The 18,958-nt window shown below is 45.6% G+C and overlaps 1 protein-coding gene across 2 annotated transcripts in view; it reads left to right on the top strand.

Moving 5' to 3' along the window:
* The window catches only part of LOC146867297 (basic phospholipase A2-like), an 84,800-nt gene extending 67,534 nt beyond the window's left edge, over positions 1-17,266 (top strand). Inside the window, exon 4 of one of the 2 annotated variants that reach the window (XM_085614886.1) lies at positions 14,955-17,266. In XM_085614886.1, coding sequence (XP_085471012.1) covers positions 14,955-15,103 — 149 coding nt within the window. In that variant the 3' untranslated portion in view covers positions 15,104-17,266. The remainder of the gene's footprint in view (positions 1-14,954) is intronic. The other variant, XM_085614887.1, reaches the window with a different exon arrangement.
* The last annotated feature ends 1,692 nt before the right edge of the window (positions 17,267-18,958 follow it).

The following is an 18,958-nucleotide window of genomic DNA, read 5'->3' as shown; positions in this document are numbered from 1 at the left end:
GACGGAGTGGTTCCGTCACGAGCACAGCGCCACCGCACCTGCCCCCAACCCCCCCCCAGCGCCGCGGCGGAATTCCTGCCGCGGCGAAGGGCTTAAGCACCCAAATAAAGCAAAGAGAGAATGTGTTTTTCAAGGCGTGTCCATACCAAAGTAACTATAGGTGGTTATTTGTAAAGTATTTACATGTTTTAAAATGGGTATTCCTCATTAGAGAGACTCTCTTTAACATAGTCGTGTTAGGGGTTTCTTTAAAAAGAGTGCAATAAACAGGGTATGCAAATGTGTTTAATCAAAAACATCAGGGACGAAGCACAGATGGTTAAGAAATTGCGTATCTTTCAGCTTTGGAGCGCTTTGCCAGCAGGACAAGGGGTTAATGAGTGGATTTTTCTGTTTAATAAAACAGTTTTATGGACATCTCGGTTAACAGGTTTACTAATGACGCCCTATTACAGATAGAAAAAAATGTATTCCTGCGTTAAAAACAATAAAACGATTAATAAAGACATCTGTGTGGAACGGATGACAGGTGGAGCATTCTGGCATGAAAGAAAATTAAAAATTGTCTTTAAAATGAGTGTGGGTGGATGGTTTTCCGAAGCACGATTTAAAGTACATTCTAAGGTCTGTTTGAAAGGGCGACTGCCAGAGAAGGGTTTTTACTGCCCCACGCCCCATTGCCCCTTTAAAGCGCTCCAGTGATGGTTTTGGGAGTGTGTTTAGATTACGTCGAATTAGGAAACGACGAGTCTGTTGAAACATAAACTCATTTGCCACAATAAATGAGTTAAAAGGAGCCCGGGCAATAAATCTGCCCCGGGGTGTAAACTAAGCCTGGGCAAAGCACTACGCTACGCTCGCGTAGTTTGCGAAGTTCGCGCTACTTCGCACTACGGGAACTGCACGTAGCACAGTGCGAACACACGTAGCGTAGTGTTGCGTAGTGCTGCGGTCATTTTTTGCTTGCTCGCGGTCCTCAACGTCAAGTTGGCGACCGCGAGCAAGCAAAATGACATCCCGGCGAGACTTTTTCCTTGTTCGCGATCAGCAACATCAAGTTGGCGATCGCGAGCATGGAAAATAAACCTCCCGGCGAGATTCCCAACGCGAGGAGGTCAGATTTCTCATTGCGGCACCCAGGGACCCAAAACCGGTCCCCACCCTGGCAGCCCACCGATACGGCCAGTCCAGCTCTGGTTGTAAGCATAACAAGAAATAAATGTCTTTATTTATGTTTATCAACACTTCTCTCTTTTGAAAAAGCACTTACCTCAAGCTTCGTAACTATGCACTCAAATAAGCTTGGTTATCTATTTTATTCTTGTGCCCCTAGAAAGTAATTACAGGTATTAATATTCTGTGATTCCTTTTGTTGGCAGATGCATAATACTTGTTAAGAACTCGTTATACCCTACGCATATTCAGATAATGTGTAATCCTTACGTTGATGTGAGAACTCTCTATTTTCCTACACAGGATCAAACACTTAAATTAGTCTAGCCAAAATGTTTAAATTCAAAGGTTCAAAATTGTTCAAAGTTAATTTCTCAATACAACTTGGTTATGAGAATGCAAATAAAAATCCTGGTCACGAATAGCAAGGCCCTGGCTTCTGGAACATTGCAGCATGATTGCTAAAAAACGTAAATGTAGGAAAGTAGAATATTATGTGGTATGGCTAGATGCCCTTAGCATCAAATATTATCACAATGCCTCAAAGATGATCCTTGGATTCACACTAATAAATCCTTAGCTCAGTCCTGGTAGAGTAGCAAGAGCAGTCAGGCTTTACTAGAGGAACATGAGTGAAGCGTTTCAGAGTACCAACATGGATGATAAGTATTTTACACGACTCTAGAGAAATCCAGCACCAATTTATAAAAATAGAGTGTATATTTATCTTAAGTTAGACACCAAAACAAATGGAATAGAATACATATAACCAAGGTTATAGATTTTATAAGCAATATTAAATCAGTGCAATAAAATACATAGACAAGGCAACATTGCTGTCAAGAGAAAAAAACACTAGTGACAATCGGTCACTTGCAGGTCGAGTTACATGGAACCGTTACAGGGTTAAGGTAATGCAGACCTCAGATCCAGGCCACCAAAAAGTCAGATCTATTTTACCTAGCCTGTGGAGTACGAGTGCAGAGTTGTCCTGGCTGTCCCTGGTGCTGAACGGGAGTCATCCTGGTGCTGATTTTACTGCTTACACAATACTGCAAGAAACAGAATGCAAAAACACAACAGGGACACAGTTGCTGACATCGGATGATGGTTGCACGGTGTTCCCTGTAGATGAAGTGTCTAGTGTGGGGTTGATTACTGGATTGGTGACCAACAAGCCTTGGCAGCGGTAATCACAGCAAAAAGTTACTAGAACTTCACTGGGGCTGGAGGAGTGACGCAGCAGCCTGAAACTTCAGAGCAAGTAATACAACTTCCACAATGGATTTAGGCAATCCCATGGACGGCCTGATGACTGGCAATTCTTTGAATCTAGCAATGGTTTTTACCTACTGTGAGAAGGTGGCCTGATATATGCTGTCCACTAGTTCTAGTGGGCACCTTGTATCAGTCCAAACAACCCCTTATGGTGATTGGTTAAAGACAACCTTTATTGAAAGCTATCCTAGTGGTAGCTATGGAGAGCAGGCTTTAGGCTAAGTCTTGAAGGAATGTAGAGCAGTTTGGTTAACCAGTCTATAATCACTTGAATGATCAAATGAAAGGACAACCACACCAGGTATATATTTAAAATATATGTATATAGGTTAACACACACCCCTCTAGTCTCTTTATGTGACTGGAGTTCAAAGTACTTACGTTACAAGATAGCAATCATCAGTAAAAGCACAATTACACGTTTGAGCCCTAGGGGCGTACCAAACCATATACCAAAAAAGTGGTATAAGAACCACGACTGGAACAGGCACTAGGCCTATTGCCTCTAGAATCGCTGGGACCCCAAGGAACCACCCAAGGTAGTGACACAGGGGACCCACGGGGACTGCATGCAGTGTGTAAACACAACCGCGGGTTCCTATTATCTTCTATGGGCAATGTCACGGTTGGAATTTTAAAGATTAGGGACCCTTCTAATCGAGTCTGGACCAAACCCTTTTGGACTTAAGAAGTTCTAGGGCTAGCACCCACGTGAGCACCGGAGTACTCGAGTTACCTCACCCAGGGAAGCCGGGTGCATAGGTGTCTTTTGGTGTTGGGTCGCGTCGTCGATTTCAATGGAAGCCTGCAAAAACTGCTGCTGCCGTGAAGAGGAGAAGTGTCCGAAGAGATCCAAGCCGGGATCTAGGATGTAAGGAACCTGAAAGCAGAGAGGACAGAGTCTGGGTCACTAGCCAGTGACCGAGGGCAGGATGGACCAATGCCAACAGATGTTGGGTGCTTCAGGTAAGTTGATGGGTGTCTTGACTCTTCAGCCACGAGGTCCAGGAGGCATCGACAAAGTCCATGAGCCGAATTCGAGCTGTTTCATGAAGTCTGTCGAGTGCTGCGGTATCGGCGATCAGAAAGAACCCAACAAGCCTTGACAACGGCAAGTCACTGGAATTTAGAGAAAGGACTGCGGTAAAGACCAGCAAGGTCTGAGGGACTCACCCAGTGAGGGTAAGTCAGGGCACGTCTGGAGAAACCAGAAAAGCCCAAGCAGAAGAGGAGTTGCCTCCGTGGGGACTTGCTAGCCAACAGGCTAGTGATTGTGAAGGAGCCTCAAGTGGTCGCACTTGAAGCTGGCCCACGGGTCACTCGTGGAGTGGGAGCCAACAATCTTCGGTGCAGGAGGTGCTCATGGCTGGGGCTACTGGGAGCCCAAAGCACAACTTCGAGAAGGACCAGGAAGATAGTGTTGCTGCAAACATTCACGGTGTCCAGGGGTCACAGTTCCACATCACCCACGATAGCCACGGGCCTCAGCTTTGCCGTGGCCTCAGGGTAGCCTCGGGGAAGTCTGGAAATCCACCTCTGGTGATGCAAAGACTTCGGCGTCCGGCGGGAGATTTAGCGATGCAGACCGGTCAGTTGCTTCTTTGGTGCCTGCCAAGCAGGGGAGTCACTCCTTGACCCCAAGGGAGATTTCTTCAGTCTTCTACTTAAAGTAGAACGTCAAAGGTCCAGGATATATGTTGCAGAGTTTCATCCAGGGTAATCTAAAGTCCTAGGGACTGGATTCCAATACTTATAATAAGTTTAGAGGATGGACTAACTCTAAGGCCCCATCTCTGGGTGGGCCAGGAAAGAGGGGTGGTTACACCCATTTCCTTTGTCCAGTTTCGCGCCAGAGCAGGGGCAGGTAGCCCCTGCAACCGGTTTGAACTGGACTATGCACAGGGACACCAAACGTGCCCCCAGTGCAGGACTTCAAAGCACCAGAGAGTGCTCCCGCCCAGCCCTAATACACATCAGCCTGTCTGGGGAGGTGGGGACACCTCCCCTCGACAGGAAACCTATTGTCCAGGCCTCCCCTGCCGGAGTTTCGGTCAGCAGCAGGAGGCCAGACCCATGTCTGTGGCAGAGGCATCCATTTTGTGATGCCAGGGTTCAGGAAAGTCCTACCGGACTTAGCCAGTGTGAACATGTCTCTCCCTCTAGAAGGGTGGAATGCTACCCCCGCCGCCTGAATTGGCAGGGTGGGGTAGTATTCCAAAGCATTTGACACCAAACACGACATGTTTTGATGCAGCCATTCCAAAGTTAGCATTTACCGCGAGGTTATAATGCACTTAAGAGTATATGGTATGGCTGTATCACAGAACAGCCATAAGGAAGTATTTCCGAAAGCTGCAGAGGGGCCGAGCTCATGCTTGGGCACCCTCTCACATAAAACCAAGCACTCTGCCTTCAGGATTGTCAAGGCCTGCTATAGGAGTGGCTTATGGGTTTACATGTGTCTGTATAGGGTAGTGATATAGGTAACCTATACCACTGTAAGGGGTGCAAGCACACCCTTATCCAGGCTACAGTAGCAGACCTGTGGTGCCATTTTTGAGTGCTTCCCAGGGGTGGCATAATACATGCTGCAGCCCCTTGTATGCCTCTGAGGTACCTATGCCCTAGGTACATAGTATACCATATACTAGGGGCTTAGAAGGCACTCCAGAATCCAATTAGACATGTACCTAATGTACATGGAAACCATTTTAGAGAGGAAGCAGCTAGGCTGTGGTCCTGATTAGCAGGCCACAGCCAGACTAAGGTCGAAAAACAGTGAAACACCAGAAAAAAGTGGGGGTACCCATGTGAAGCAGATCCTACTGTCCTACACCTACAGGTTGCAGGGGACGAGTGCCAATACTCCTGGGGAGACCAAGGGGGATTCTGGCTTCCACAGGGGTCCCTCTCTTTGGGAGTTTCAAGTTTTAACCAAGGACGAGGGTAGTTCACTCAGTTCCAAGTCTTCTGCCACAGGTACAGAATCTGCCTCTTTTGCTTTGGTGCTGTGGGCAAAGTCCTGTTGTCAGCGACAAGGGTCTCCTCTTGGTCTTTCCTTGATGCAAGTTATTCAGATCTTAGGTTCTGGTGTCAGGGGGAGTACCTTAAATCCTAGATAGATTTAGGGGAGTTAGGGGTGTGGGACTAGTAGCCAATGGGCAGCCGGGGATGTTGGTCACCTTTTCTACCCAGAAACCATTATTCCTCCCCTCCGAAAGATGGCAGAATTCTATTGTAGGTGTACAGATCAGGCTGCCCACCCTGGAGGTGTGACCAGCCTTCCTGGAGGTGTACATCTCTTGCATACCTAATTTCCCACCTTGCCTTGTGCAAGCGTGCCTAGGACAATGGGAGGTCTGTGTCCTCATCATGGGGACAGCCCAGATGCATATCAGAGGCAATGCAGCCTCTCAAGCTCACCGCCTTGATGTGACAATTCACTAGTCTGCTTGGGAGGAGAGAGGTGTGACCACATTCCTGCCCAAGCCTTTGTTTCTCACTTCTGGGAGTAATCACACTGCCTGGTGGGGTTTAGAATCCTCTGTTGGCTGCAGCAGGCGTGGGAAAGCGTGGGTTGTTCAGCCAGAACACAATGATGCTGGGGCAATCAGGTAAGCAACCTCTAAGGTCACCACCTGGGTGCCTGCCACATCACCCAGAGCACGAGATTCATGTCGGGGTGAAAAGGCACATTGTTTGATACCACAAATGACATAATTTAGTGGTACCATAATGGAGGTGCCAATCTCAAGAGTGCCCGGTTGGCAGTCCATGTTATCTTATGGACTGCTACCACTTATAGTAGTTTTCAATGGGGAACACCACTATAGGGACACATAGGTTTGTACTTATATGTCCTCTCCTTCAATATACTACACCCTGCCTCCTGGGCTGAGAAGGCCTACCTTAGGGGTGTCTGACATATAGTATAGGTAGTGCATTTGACTGTGTCACACATGGTGAGGGCACAGTCGAGTTGGAGCAGTTTGCACTGCTCCTACAGTCTGCAATGGCAGGCTTGCTGCCAGTAGTTTGTGTGGGTCAGCCAGGGTGACCCAAACCATGCTGCAGCACTGGTGACCCCTTTATCACCTATGCCCTAGGTACCCCTGGTACCATATACGAGGGATTTATAAGGGGGCAAAGTATTTGCCAATTTGGGATTACCAAGTCAAACATATCAGTTTTGGGAGAGGGCACTGGGGTCTTGGCAGCAAACTCTAGTGCAGAGTCATAACCAATGTTCCATCAAATTGTTTTCCTCTGTGTGCGGCAGTGCTGGGTCTCTGTGTGCTGCAGCCAATGCTATGTTCGCCAAGAACTGGACCGCGCATATGGATGCAGTGACAAATATCAGTGCAAACATCACTCCAAACTTTTGCTTAAAAAATGAAAATACGGTGCATTCCACACATACAGCGCCACATGATGGCTCTTAAGGCAGGTTTGCAATTTACATACACACACCATGACATGAATTAGTAACACAGGCAAGTACACTTCGGCTTTAGAAAAGCACAGGACTCCAACAGTGGTACCAATATAAGATTTCACTAAAGATTCTCAACTAGAGCTCTGTTCACAGGGTGTGGAAATGTCGGGAGCCTATACAAGATCGCATAGCTGAGGATACATGCAGGGGGGCACATGTTATGCCCCCCGTGTGCATGCACCCCAAGTCCCTGCAGGGCATGGACTTAGCAGTCTATGCCCTGCAGGAATTGGCTTTGACGTTCCCATTTCAGTGCCTTTTTTATAGGTACCGCCGTGGGACAGCCGGGCACTTTGAGATCTGCATGTTGCACATTCTTTGCAGCAGGCATATTAACCCTCTGCACTACCTTAGAACTTCCACTAGAGAAAACTCAGAGAGTTATCTTGACATATTTATTATTGCATGAAAATTGCTGGAGTCAAGGAATATCGTAGCAGGTGCTATTAAAACCATAATATACCTGCAAACACGGCATCAACCCCCACCCACCCACCTGAAGTCCGCACCCGGTACAGTGGCACCGGTCACACCTCCCTAGAGCCGGCACTGGCCCCGCAGCTGCGCCATATTAACCAAAGAAATACAGCAAGTCTACCAGGGACATCTTAAGGATTTTGTGGTCCCTGGGCCAAACCTATTTTGGGGGCCCCTATTCAGAACAAGTTTGAATTTATGATTTCGTTTCAGCTTTTTCTTGCCCTCTTAGGCCAGGTCATATGTTTGGTCCTATTGCGATCTAAGAGAAACCTTTTTATGGATGTTGCATGAAAAATAAACATTTCTCTGCAGAATGGCTATAATAGACTCTCACATATCACCCACCTTATAAATAAATTAGGGGAAAATGGTATTCAAAACAATCGGTTTAGTAATTATTCAAGGTCATCACAGCAAGACTATCAGGAGGCTTCTCTTAAAGGCTGGGGCCCCGGGGCCAGAGCCCACTTTAGCCATGCCTTAAATCGTCTCTGAAGTCTCAGCCCTGTCAAGTACCGCACATCAGGCATTAGACTAACGCATTTCAGTGTGGTGGTCCGTACCACTGCACTGAAATGCAAAGTCTGGGCTTGTCAATCATTAGGGGCGTAAATGATAGTGGGGTTCTGCACTTTTCTGGCTGCACCGGCACAACGTTAGTAAAAATCTGTGGACTCCTTAGTCACAGGAATGTAATACTAAATAGGCCTGTGTTTCAGTTGGTTTCGGAAGCCTCAGTGTGTTTAACGTGCCTCTTTTCCTTAAGAGTACAAAGAAGATATTTTATAATGTGCAAGCTATAAATCTGTTTTTTTTTATAAAGGTGCGCGCCTATAAATGAAATAAAGTAACAGGTGACTATTTAGTTCAAATAAACATGCGGTTCTAATATATATCACTGAAGCATAGATATAAAGCACAGAAAAATTCTGCTTAAGTAACCCACTTCTAAGTGGTAATGTATTCTCCAGTGACATCATTGGCAGATAGAGTATGAATTTCTAGTCACACACCAACAACACAAATAGCTGCATAAGTAGATGGTTCACAGAACCAATAAAGCAATATGTGTTTCTTTATTGCAAATATAAATGGTTGAATGAATCTTAGGTGACTGCAACTGAACAATGCAGGGGTCGTCATGCCTGGCTCACAGATTAATCAAATAAACCTCAATGTGAACGTTACCGGTGGTGTGGCCAGGCCAAAATCAGAGCCAAGAAAAAGGAGATGCACAGAGCTCTATTGAAGGGCTCACCTTGATGGTCATCGGTGCCTCTTAATGGGGTGTTCTTCGCTGTAGTGAACTACAGAGATCCTCAGACACCCAGAGAGCCAAGACAGGGAGGCACAGACCTGTGAAGAGGTTATAGAAACCCGGCAGCACGAAGTACTGCACCAATGAATGAGGTGAGCAGGGGCAAAGAGACTACTACTCTCTCTTCTTGCAAGAACTAAGAGTGTGAGTTAGGGTAGAGTAGTAACCAGATAATTGGTAGGTGCTGTCTTTGGTGTGGAGTAGGTAATCAGAAAGAAGGACCCATGTGCATAGACACACTATTACAAGTGAAGATGAAATCACTGGTCGTCTTGAAGGGGCACTTTGGATGAAAATGTGCATGAAATCCCACCATGCCTGCCTTCCTTTTGTTGTCATCTGGCATGCCTAACACACACAAAAAATAGGTTCCAACGGAACGGAGGACACAACTCAGAGAAACCCAATATGTCAGCGTGAAGCTGAGGGTGGGATGCTGGTCTCCGATTGGAATAGCGAGTTAGGATTGTAATGACACGCAGGAATGTAATGCATGCCTTTACTTTATTTAGGAAACTGTAACGAGGATGATATCACTAGGGTTATATAGGGGACATGAATAACGTCTTCAGCGTGTCTGATTTGTTATGAAGCCCATTCGTCAAAAAGGACCTGGTATGGGAAGACAATCTTTTAATTTAGGGTGTAGGTGTTTTATAAAGAGTTATACAGTTAAGCTCTAAAGATGCCACGCACTGTCTGGGATCCTGGGGTGTCCACAGACCTAAATTGTGTTCGTAGTAGTTTCTGAAATAGTTAATCGGACGCACACCTACGAGTGATAATGTGATACAAAGCTCTGTCATATAAGCGACGTTAATATGTCACAGGGCATGCATCATTAAAGTGCCAAACCACCTCAGCCCAAGTCTAACCTCATAATATCCCCCTTTACCCTGCTCCACTGTCTCCACGCATCAGCCCCCACCAAATGTCAATTTTTCGCTATAGCACCTGCTTGCCCGTTATGGTTCTGCCATTCCAAACCTTTATGGAAATCTTACCTGATCAAACCCCTGAACCAACCCTCCTGTCACGGACCACCTAATGCATTGTCCAAGTTCTCACAGTAGTTCTCTTCCCAACGTACTATAATACAATTCCTTTGTCTTCTTCGGACACTCAATTTTATCTATTTATGTCCCCTGCTTCGCTAGGCTAGACAGACAAGCCTGGTCTCGTTCAGCATGCCCACGACCCCCGCCAGGGCCTCTCCCCTCGGTCTCCCGACATCCCAGTCTCAGTCCTGCCAAGTACCACGCATCAGGCGTTAGACTAACGCACTTCAGTGTGGTGCTCCGCATCACCGCACTGAAATGCATTGTCATGCATATGATGCATTCTGCATTTATGTGTCTCTGCTGAAGCGCTGCCCTGTGGAGTATGTGGCAGCTGGCAGCACGTCGCACTGGCCTACGTCGCGCGCTGTTCCTGCAGGCTTGGGGCCTCGTACCTGAGCTATCGGCTGCTAGCAGGCTCCCTGCTCTGCTACAATGTATCTCAATTCCTGTGGCGCCGCGTGGCTCTGAATCAGGAGCCTGCTGCCTGACCTTACGAAATAGTGCCCAATGAAACAACGGGGTGGGCCAGGCAGTCAGTTGGCTGCCTGTGGCGCTGTGCGGGGCTCTTCATGTCCTGCTGCCAATGGGCGGGGAGGTACTGTTTGCGGGCGGCGCTGGTGCAATCATGGCACTCAGCTTGCAGTAGAGTTGCTGCTCTTAATGTTCTGGTCGCCCATGCTGAGGCGTCCGCCACCCACAGCAAATTCAATTATATTGCCGAGCCTGGGGTCCAAGTCTTGTTGCTCGCCGTAAACAGGTAATAATTTAAATAATTATCTTTCATTACGACAGTGAGCAGCTGTCTGTGTAATTTGATCTAGACTACAGGTCACATTTTTTTAGTTGATGGGGACGTTTACCCACAGGGTGTGGATACTTAACGCCACTTTGCTTCGCTCCAGCGCTGCCTCAGTTGCCCCTCACCCAGCGTAAGTCCATGTGCACCTGTCAATCACTTTATAAAGAGCAGGCTGCAGGGCCCTGTCTAGCTGTGCACAACACAAAGGGGGGAGAGAAAACGGAGTGACTGTCACATACAGGCAGAGTTCGGAAAGCTGTAATTTGGGTCCCCACCCACCCAATAGAAGTTAAATGTCAGAAAGGAATACAGCCCAGACATCTGCTTATGGCGGACACCGTGGTAATGCCAATGTACATCCTCACTGGGCAGTGTGATATTTTAGTGCTGTCAACCATAACTGGGCTGAAAACAATACACACGAAGATGACATACGCTGGACATACGTCGAAAATCCGAAGTTCGCATAGGATGTTATCGCCCATAAAGGTACACACAGTCAAGTTTTTAAGCTTATCGGTTAAAATGCATCAGGTTTACATCACATTGCTTTAACAATGCTGCTCTCGCAAACTAGGCCCCCAGTAATTGCTGCTGCAGCTCAGCGCTGGCTGAGTTAAATTACAGGAAGACCGATGCCTGTCTTCGACTTCCTGACCTCGACACACAAGTGCGTGTTCGTGCCCTTCCATTACAGGTGCTTTACAGCAGTTAAAATCTTCTTTGGGTTTACCATTGCTCAAATGCGTGTAATTTATAATATTTCTATATTTCTCTCGGCTTCATTGCGTGTTTTGCTCATGAGAATATGTCACTCATAGTTGTTGAAATGTCACTCATAATTAGACCCAAATTTTGCCTCGAGACACCCATTCCGGCTCTCTGTCCCCTGCTTGCTCGGTCTGCCTTTCACAAATGAAATGCAGCAAGTCTACAAGCACGACATGCTTGTAGACTTGCTGCCTTTCATTTGTTAATAGGGCACAACACTGAACAGCCGGGCAGATTGTGTGCCTTTGTTAAAGTAATCATGTTAATAGCAGCGCTTGACGGACCCTGCGAATAACATGATTACTTACAAAAAGGGACACAATCTGACCATTTTCTCGCCGCACGCATTTTAAAAGCGCCGGCGCGAAGGTCCTCAGTTGCCTGTGCACACTTTGTATTTCAAAGTGCGCTCCAGGAGATATAGGTGCGTGCCCGCCCATGCGCACACCTTGGAGGGAACAGTGGTCATAACCATCAGCATTTTGAGCATAAACTAGCGGGTGGCCATACACAAAGGGGCACTTTCCTACAGTGAAAGTTCAAGGACAGGTGGGAAAAGTAGTTTGTTGGCAAGACAACATAGTGCAGCACATTCCTCGCTCCAGGCAGCGCTGGCACTCTGTGACCACTGCCAGGCTTTCCTTCTATGAAATGGACTTTGTGTGAAATGGTTTGCTCCCCCACACCCACTGGCCCATAATCAGTAAGCCATGCCTCCTAACATGCCCATTGACAAGACACAATCACATTTTGTGTAACCAGTCTGGTGGCTGAGTGTAAGGTTTCTTCAAGGGAACCAAGTGCATCTGGATTTTGAGGATTTCTACTAGTTGGTGGTTACCAGAATTAATTTGTGATAAAGCTAGGACTTGGATGACTTGTTTGAAGTCAGAGACTGGTAGGAGCTGATTTATACCATGGAGCATGCTAAGATGGAATTGTGCCCCCTTGGCAGAGTTATTAATGTGTTGTTCTAGGAGGGTCACAACCATTTCAACCTTTCTCACATAATGTATTTCTTCAGGTTATGTAAAGCCTTTCCTTTTTAGACCACAAGGGTAAAAGGGTTAATCTAATATTAAAACATGACACAGTAGCTACTAAATACGTCCTAGGTTTAAATTTACCCAATAGATAAATCTAATGAGTATCATTCCCTTTCAAAAGATCTGTTCTAGGGAAGTGTCCACCTGACCTCCTATAAATGCAATTATGAAAATATATACTTCTGTTTCTGTTTGTCTAAGGACATCTCTCTCTCTTCAGTTACAACACTATACTGAACGCAGCCCAAACCTCTCCAATGGATGGTTACTGTGTCACAAATGTGACGGATATCCTGCTCACCCTATTATAAGTGCATTATATCCTGTGGCACTTGTAATAAGGCAGACTGGGTATCTGTAATGTATGTAATGGAGTAACCTGTCTGTCAAACTCAAAATCAGGCCCATTATCTTCCTTTTATAGAGGTATTACTGAGACTGCATTAATCCCTTTGAGCCACTATACTATGTTGTAGGTTGCGCTGGCTTTTAAAGTGAGCAAACAGTCACTTCGCATCACATGTCCTCATTCACTGTGTCCTACCTACTGCCTTATTTACCTTCATCTAGTGTTAACCTTTGTTCATGCTGTCAAATATATGATCCTGTGGGTTCACCTATAGTAATGTGATTACAGTGTCCAGCTTTCATCGCACAGCCACACTTGAGCATAAGCATAGGTACTACCGAATTGAGTAAACAATCTAGGACTCTAGGATCCCTCCCATGAGATTTGTAAAATCCTAAATTACCTCAGGACTACATGATGGAAAACTCCTCCTGAGACTTGATGGAACTGCTCCTTCCAATTTGCATCGCTTCCCTCCCTCTGACTGACCTCCATCTGCGTAACATGCACACCTTTCTGTTAAATCATCCCATCATTCCTTGATGACATTATATGTTCTCTGCAACTCTGATACTAGAATGTTACCTGTTTGAAGGCACAAGCAGCATTAACACAGACAAACTCTAGTCAAGATGAAAATACCGAGCACAGTAATCAGTAATCTGATTTCAAGACATAGTAAGACTTAAGTGAAATAGGAACACAGTCCAGCTGAAGCTCAGTACCACTTCCTCCAAATGGGTCTGAAATACATAAAGCCAACTGTGCACCTTCCATGTACTGCATCTGTTTCTCACCATAACATTTTAGTTTAGTGAGCTCTTAAATATGAGGAGCCCGCTCTACTGTGAACTTCTGTGGTTGCAAACAGTGTTCTGCAAAATCACAGCGCTTGCATCTATAAAAACCCCTTTTATTATGTAGTCACCCTATTTTGCCATATGGAAAAGTTTTTCAGAATCGCAAAACGGGTCTAGCAACCTATATCGATTTGTGATTCATAAGAGTCATGAAATTGATGTTCCTTCCAAGCTGTGAGCTGGTATGGTATGAATCAATGGTTTGCAACCCCTGTTCCAGTCTCAAACTATTGACCAATGGCACATTGCATACTTGAGGCTGTAACTGATTCGCAAAGGGGAAGGGGTCCTTTTTTGACCATTTCTCCTATGTGGATCGAGGTGGTCGCCTCAGTGTAAGTAGGGAGTAGTCCAGGTTACTACTGCCTGCTCAGTCTGTTTTTTTGCAGAATGGATTTTTTTTTTTTAAACAGCACTGTTTCCTTTAAGCAGCATGGCCTGCTTTAAAATAGAAGTTCTCTGTTTTGGAACGTAATCACATGGATAGTAGTCTGTTGTCTCTTGCAACTCATCTTCCCTGTGATTGCAGCCAATCACAGGGGTTGGTAAATACAATTTGCCTAAAGAATATTAGTTATGCAGTTCATTCTGAGACCCATTGCGATTTCTTATTCGATTCGATTTGCTAAATTTTAGTGCACAAAATACGACAGCTGTTTGCAAATCGAACCTTAGGACATATGGCACTTTCTCATCCTGTTTTTCCATTCTATAGATAATTCTAGCCTGCTTAACTGATAACAAAACTTTTTCCAGGAGCTCAGACTATTATAAGAAATCAATTGTTTTAGACCGACAAATCCGAAGTAAACCTTTTTTGCAATCACAAGAGGCTTTTTCCTCTTTCAATGTGTGCTGTAGAATGCAGCACGCATTGAAAGAAGAAAAAACGAGGAAAAATGAAAACATTTCTCCTCGTTGCGCCTCGCTACGCCACCTCTAGGGTGGCGTAGCATTCACACGCATCTCCAGATTTACGATTTCTCGTAAATCTGGAGATGTGTCTTGTTCCATGGGTGTTGCAGCAACACCCATGGAACGCCCGTTCAACGCACAGTGCTGCGTGTGAAGGGGCAATATTTACGAGGAGAGGAAAAGTCACGCAGGGTGGCTTTTCCTCTCCTTGTAAATATGGAGGAGCCCTCTGCGCCACCAGTACGTCATGAAAAGTGACGTAGTGGTGGCACAGGGGGCTTGTAAATCTGCCCCTCAGTGTATAACGGTCTCTTTAGGAGCAGCAAAGCACCCTATTTGCTGATGTTTGCAATGACTTGACCTTTCGCTGCAAGTTTCTGGAATGACTTCATGTTGTTTTTCTTTGCAGCAGGAGGCTCCTCAAACGATTGTGGACAACTAGCTTGTGAATGTGACAAGACAGCAGCGGTCTGCTTCAAGACAAACAGGGACACCTATAACTGGAAATACACATTGAAGCCAGATTTTACTTGCCAAGGGAGCAGTCTTGGGTGCTGAATTCCCAGTTTTGCTCTTAATCAACATTGTAATGAAAAAGGATAAGCATCAGTAATCCTAGGACCTAAATAAAAAGACATCAAGCATAGAGCTCCACCAGACTTTTATTCTGTAAATCTTTGTCAGAGGTATGCATGTTTCCTCCTATATGATGTGGGATGCAAGGCAGTAGAAGGCGGATCAAAGCCTCGAGAAATACATCAAATGTTGCCTTTATCACACCTCTTGTAACCCACTCTTCTATCAGCCTACACCTCTCCTAGAGGATTCCAGAGTTCCTCAATAAGTCTCCATACCTGAATAAGCATCCCTCTCTCACGGGAAACGGCCTTTATAATGCGGTCTGAGCCACGCATGCCGTTTCCCCGCAAGCGAAACCACGCTTGCCTTTACCACGCATATGCATGGTTAAGACAGTGCGCGGTCTTGTTGCTGGGATGGGCGGGCATAGGAAGAGGAAGGATAGGGAGAAGACACGGTGTGGTATGTGGGGTTGGGGCCAGGTTTTTTGGGGGGAGTAGTTTTTGAGGGTTGGGGTACTTTTTAGGGCTCACAGGGATCGGGGTAGTTTTTTGGGCTGAGTGGGGGTTGGGGTAGTTTTTAGGGCTTGGGAATGTTGGGATCATTTTTAGGGCTCATGGGTGGGTCGGTGTAGGGTTTCAGGATCAGGGGGTTTGGGGTAGTGTTGAGGGCTCTGTAGGGTCGGGGTAGTTTTAGGGTTCAGGGGGATAAGGCTGTTGTTTAGGGCTCGGGGTAGTAATTACTGCTCATGGGGGAGTCTGGGTAGTTTTTAGGGCTCGGGGGGTCAGGTAGTGCTTAGGGCTCGGGGGATCAGGGTTGTTTTTAGGGTTTGGGGTAGTTTTTAAGGCTCAGGGCAGAGGGTGCTGGGGTGTGATCTTTACCACACATGCCTTTACCAGTCATGCCTTTACTACAAAGTTGCGTGGTAAAGGCATGCATGGTAAAGGAATGCGTTGTTAAGACGCATTCATTGTTGCGGCTGCATTGTAGAGACACGCATGGTTTAGCCATGCGTACCTCTGTCATACAACCCACTGTCACACCACAACTTTTCCTAGTGACCCCGAACCGCATCTTAATATTTTATTCCTATCCTGGCCATGTAAACACAGGCTGGTACATTCACATAGACACATTTTAACCACAAAAGGTTAAGGCAGAATTTCACATGAGAAAGCCTAACAGCTAGTATAACGCAGGTATACAGCCACAGTCACTATCGCCCAAGAATGCTATTTAAATAAAAATGTGAATATTTATTCCCTCACTCAACTAATAGACTCATATTTAGTCATAAATGATGAAATAACGGACTAGAGAATATACGCAACACAATTGTTATTGTCTCCTCAAATATCCTTGTATGGGAATATTTTAGAGGTGCCAGTCACTTCCCCCAGATCTCATAGGGGCAGTTTGTCATCAATGGTATGGTTCCCACTCCAAAACCAACACATTATTTTGCAAGTAATGCATAATCAACTTTTACTCTCTCCTTCGACCTTGTTGAAAAGAACTGTGTGTGTTGTCTGTATTGCTGTTGTGTTATGTTGGTGATCCTACCTATCCAGACCAATTACAATATGTTAACAGATTTATGAATGTCTGAGACAAGTATAAACTAAACAAAATGTCAATCAATGCAGGACATTACCCAGCTTTAAAAAAATCCATGTGTGATGGTGTCAGGTTCTTGTTGGGAGACACATTCTTGTCTTCAAGTTTGCTGAGGCAGCATGGACCCTTCGATCCCTTGTGCCAATAGAACCCTCATCGGAACCAAAGACACACAGTGGATAAGCACAAGGAGAATGTGGTCAGGACTAAAGAGGGCATTAAAATAGGAAATTAAAATGAATAAGAAGTCATCGCTCATAACTGGAGGTCGCCAAAGCCCCTCTCACTGATGGTCTGGCAGAGGGACATGGATTGTCGTGCACGCCAGGAATAAATGATCTACAAGGCACAGGGATGCTCCCAGAAGATCTGGAGCAAATGGTGGGCACTCTTGGACTAAGTGTGTGACCAAGATACTGTGTCTACAGTGCTTGTATACCTTATGTATAATAATGTGATTTTGTTTAGGTTTATGTGGAAATTGTTGAAAACTAAATCAATTTAGTCATTAAAAAAAAAAAGAAACATAATACATGTCTTCCTGTGGACGAAGAATCAGTGTTGTCACTTCTCTATTTCACATCACCTTCCATTTAAAGAAAAATATCCAGAGATTATGACTGGGCTTACCTTTGATAACTCTCGTTACCTTTTCCCCTAGAGAATGTCTGCTCATCTAAGGAGATGGCAACAGAGTTCCATGAAGATATTTCTCATTCTCTTTGCTGTTTACATTTTCTGATTTTACTCTTCCCTTGTCTGCTCATCTAAGGAGATGGCAACAGGCCTTGGCAGCAAACTCCAGTGCAGAGTCATAACCAATGTTCCCTCAAATTGTTTTCCTCTGTGTGAGGCAGTGTTGGGTCTCTGTGTGCTGCAGCCAATGCTATGTGCGCCAAGAACTGGACCGCGCATAGGGGTGCAGTGACAAATATCAGTGCAAACATCACTCCAAATTTTTGCTTAAAAAATGAAAATACGGTGCATTCCACACATACAGCGCCACATGATGGCTCTTAAGGCAGGTTTGCAATTTACATACACACACCATGACAGGAATTAGTTACACAGGCAAGTACACTTCGGCTTTAGAAAAGCACAGGACTCCAACAGTGGTACCAATATAAGATTTCACTAAAGATTCTCAACTAGAGCTCTGTTCACAGGGTGTGGAAATGTCGGGAGCCTATACAAGATCGCATAGCTGGGGATACATGCAGGGGGGTACATATTATGCCCCCCGTGTGCATGCACCCCAAGTTCCTGCAGGGCATGGACTTAGCAGTCTATGCCCTGCAGGAATTGGCTTTGGCGTTCCCATTTCAGTGCCTTTTTTATAGGTACCGCCGTGGGACAGCCGGGCACTTTGAGATCTGCATGTTGCACATTCTTTGCAGCAGGCATATTAACCCTCTGCACTACCTTAGAACTTCCACTAGAGAAAACTCAGAGAGTTATCTTGACATATTTATTATTGCATGAAAACTGCTGGAGTCAAGGAACATCGTAGTAGGTGCTATTAAAACAATAATATACCTGCAAACACGGCATCAACCCCCACCCACCCACCTGAAGTCCGCACCCGGTACAGTGGCACCGGTCACACCTCCCTAGAGCCGGCACTGGCCCCGCAGCTGCGCCATATTAACCAAAGAAATACAGCAAGTCTACCAGGGACATCTTAAGGATTTTGTGGTCCCTGGGCCAAACCTATTTTGGGGGCCCCTATTCAGAACAGGTTTGAATTTATGATTTTGTTTCAGCTTTTTCTTGCCCTCTTAGGCCAGGTCATATGTTTGTTCCTATTGCGATCTAAAAGAAACCTTTTTATGGATTTTGCATGAAAAATAAACATTTCTCTGCAGAATGGCTATAATAGACTCTCACATATCACCCATCTTATAAATAAATTAAGGGAAAATGGTATTCAAAACAATCGGTTTAGTAATTATTCAAGGTCATCACAGCAAGACTATCAGGAGGCTTCCCTTAAAGGCTGGGGCCCCTGGGCCAGAGCCCACTTTAGCCATGCCTTAAATCGTCTCTGAAGTCTCAGCCCTGTCAAGTACCGCACATCAGGCATTAGACTAACGCATTTCAGTGTGGTGGTCCGTACCACTGCACTGAAATGCAAAGTCTGGGCTTGTCAATCATTATGGGCGGAAATGATAGTGGGGTTCTGCACTTTTCTGGCTGCACCGGCACAACGTTAGTAAA

The sequence above is a fragment of the Triturus cristatus genome, chromosome 1_2, assembly GCF_964204655.1.
Source record: "Triturus cristatus chromosome 1_2, aTriCri1.1, whole genome shotgun sequence".
NCBI lineage: Eukaryota > Metazoa > Chordata > Amphibia > Caudata > Salamandridae > Triturus > Triturus cristatus.
The sequence above is the reverse complement of the archived record's forward strand: the minus strand, read 5'-3'. Positions and strand labels throughout refer to the sequence as shown.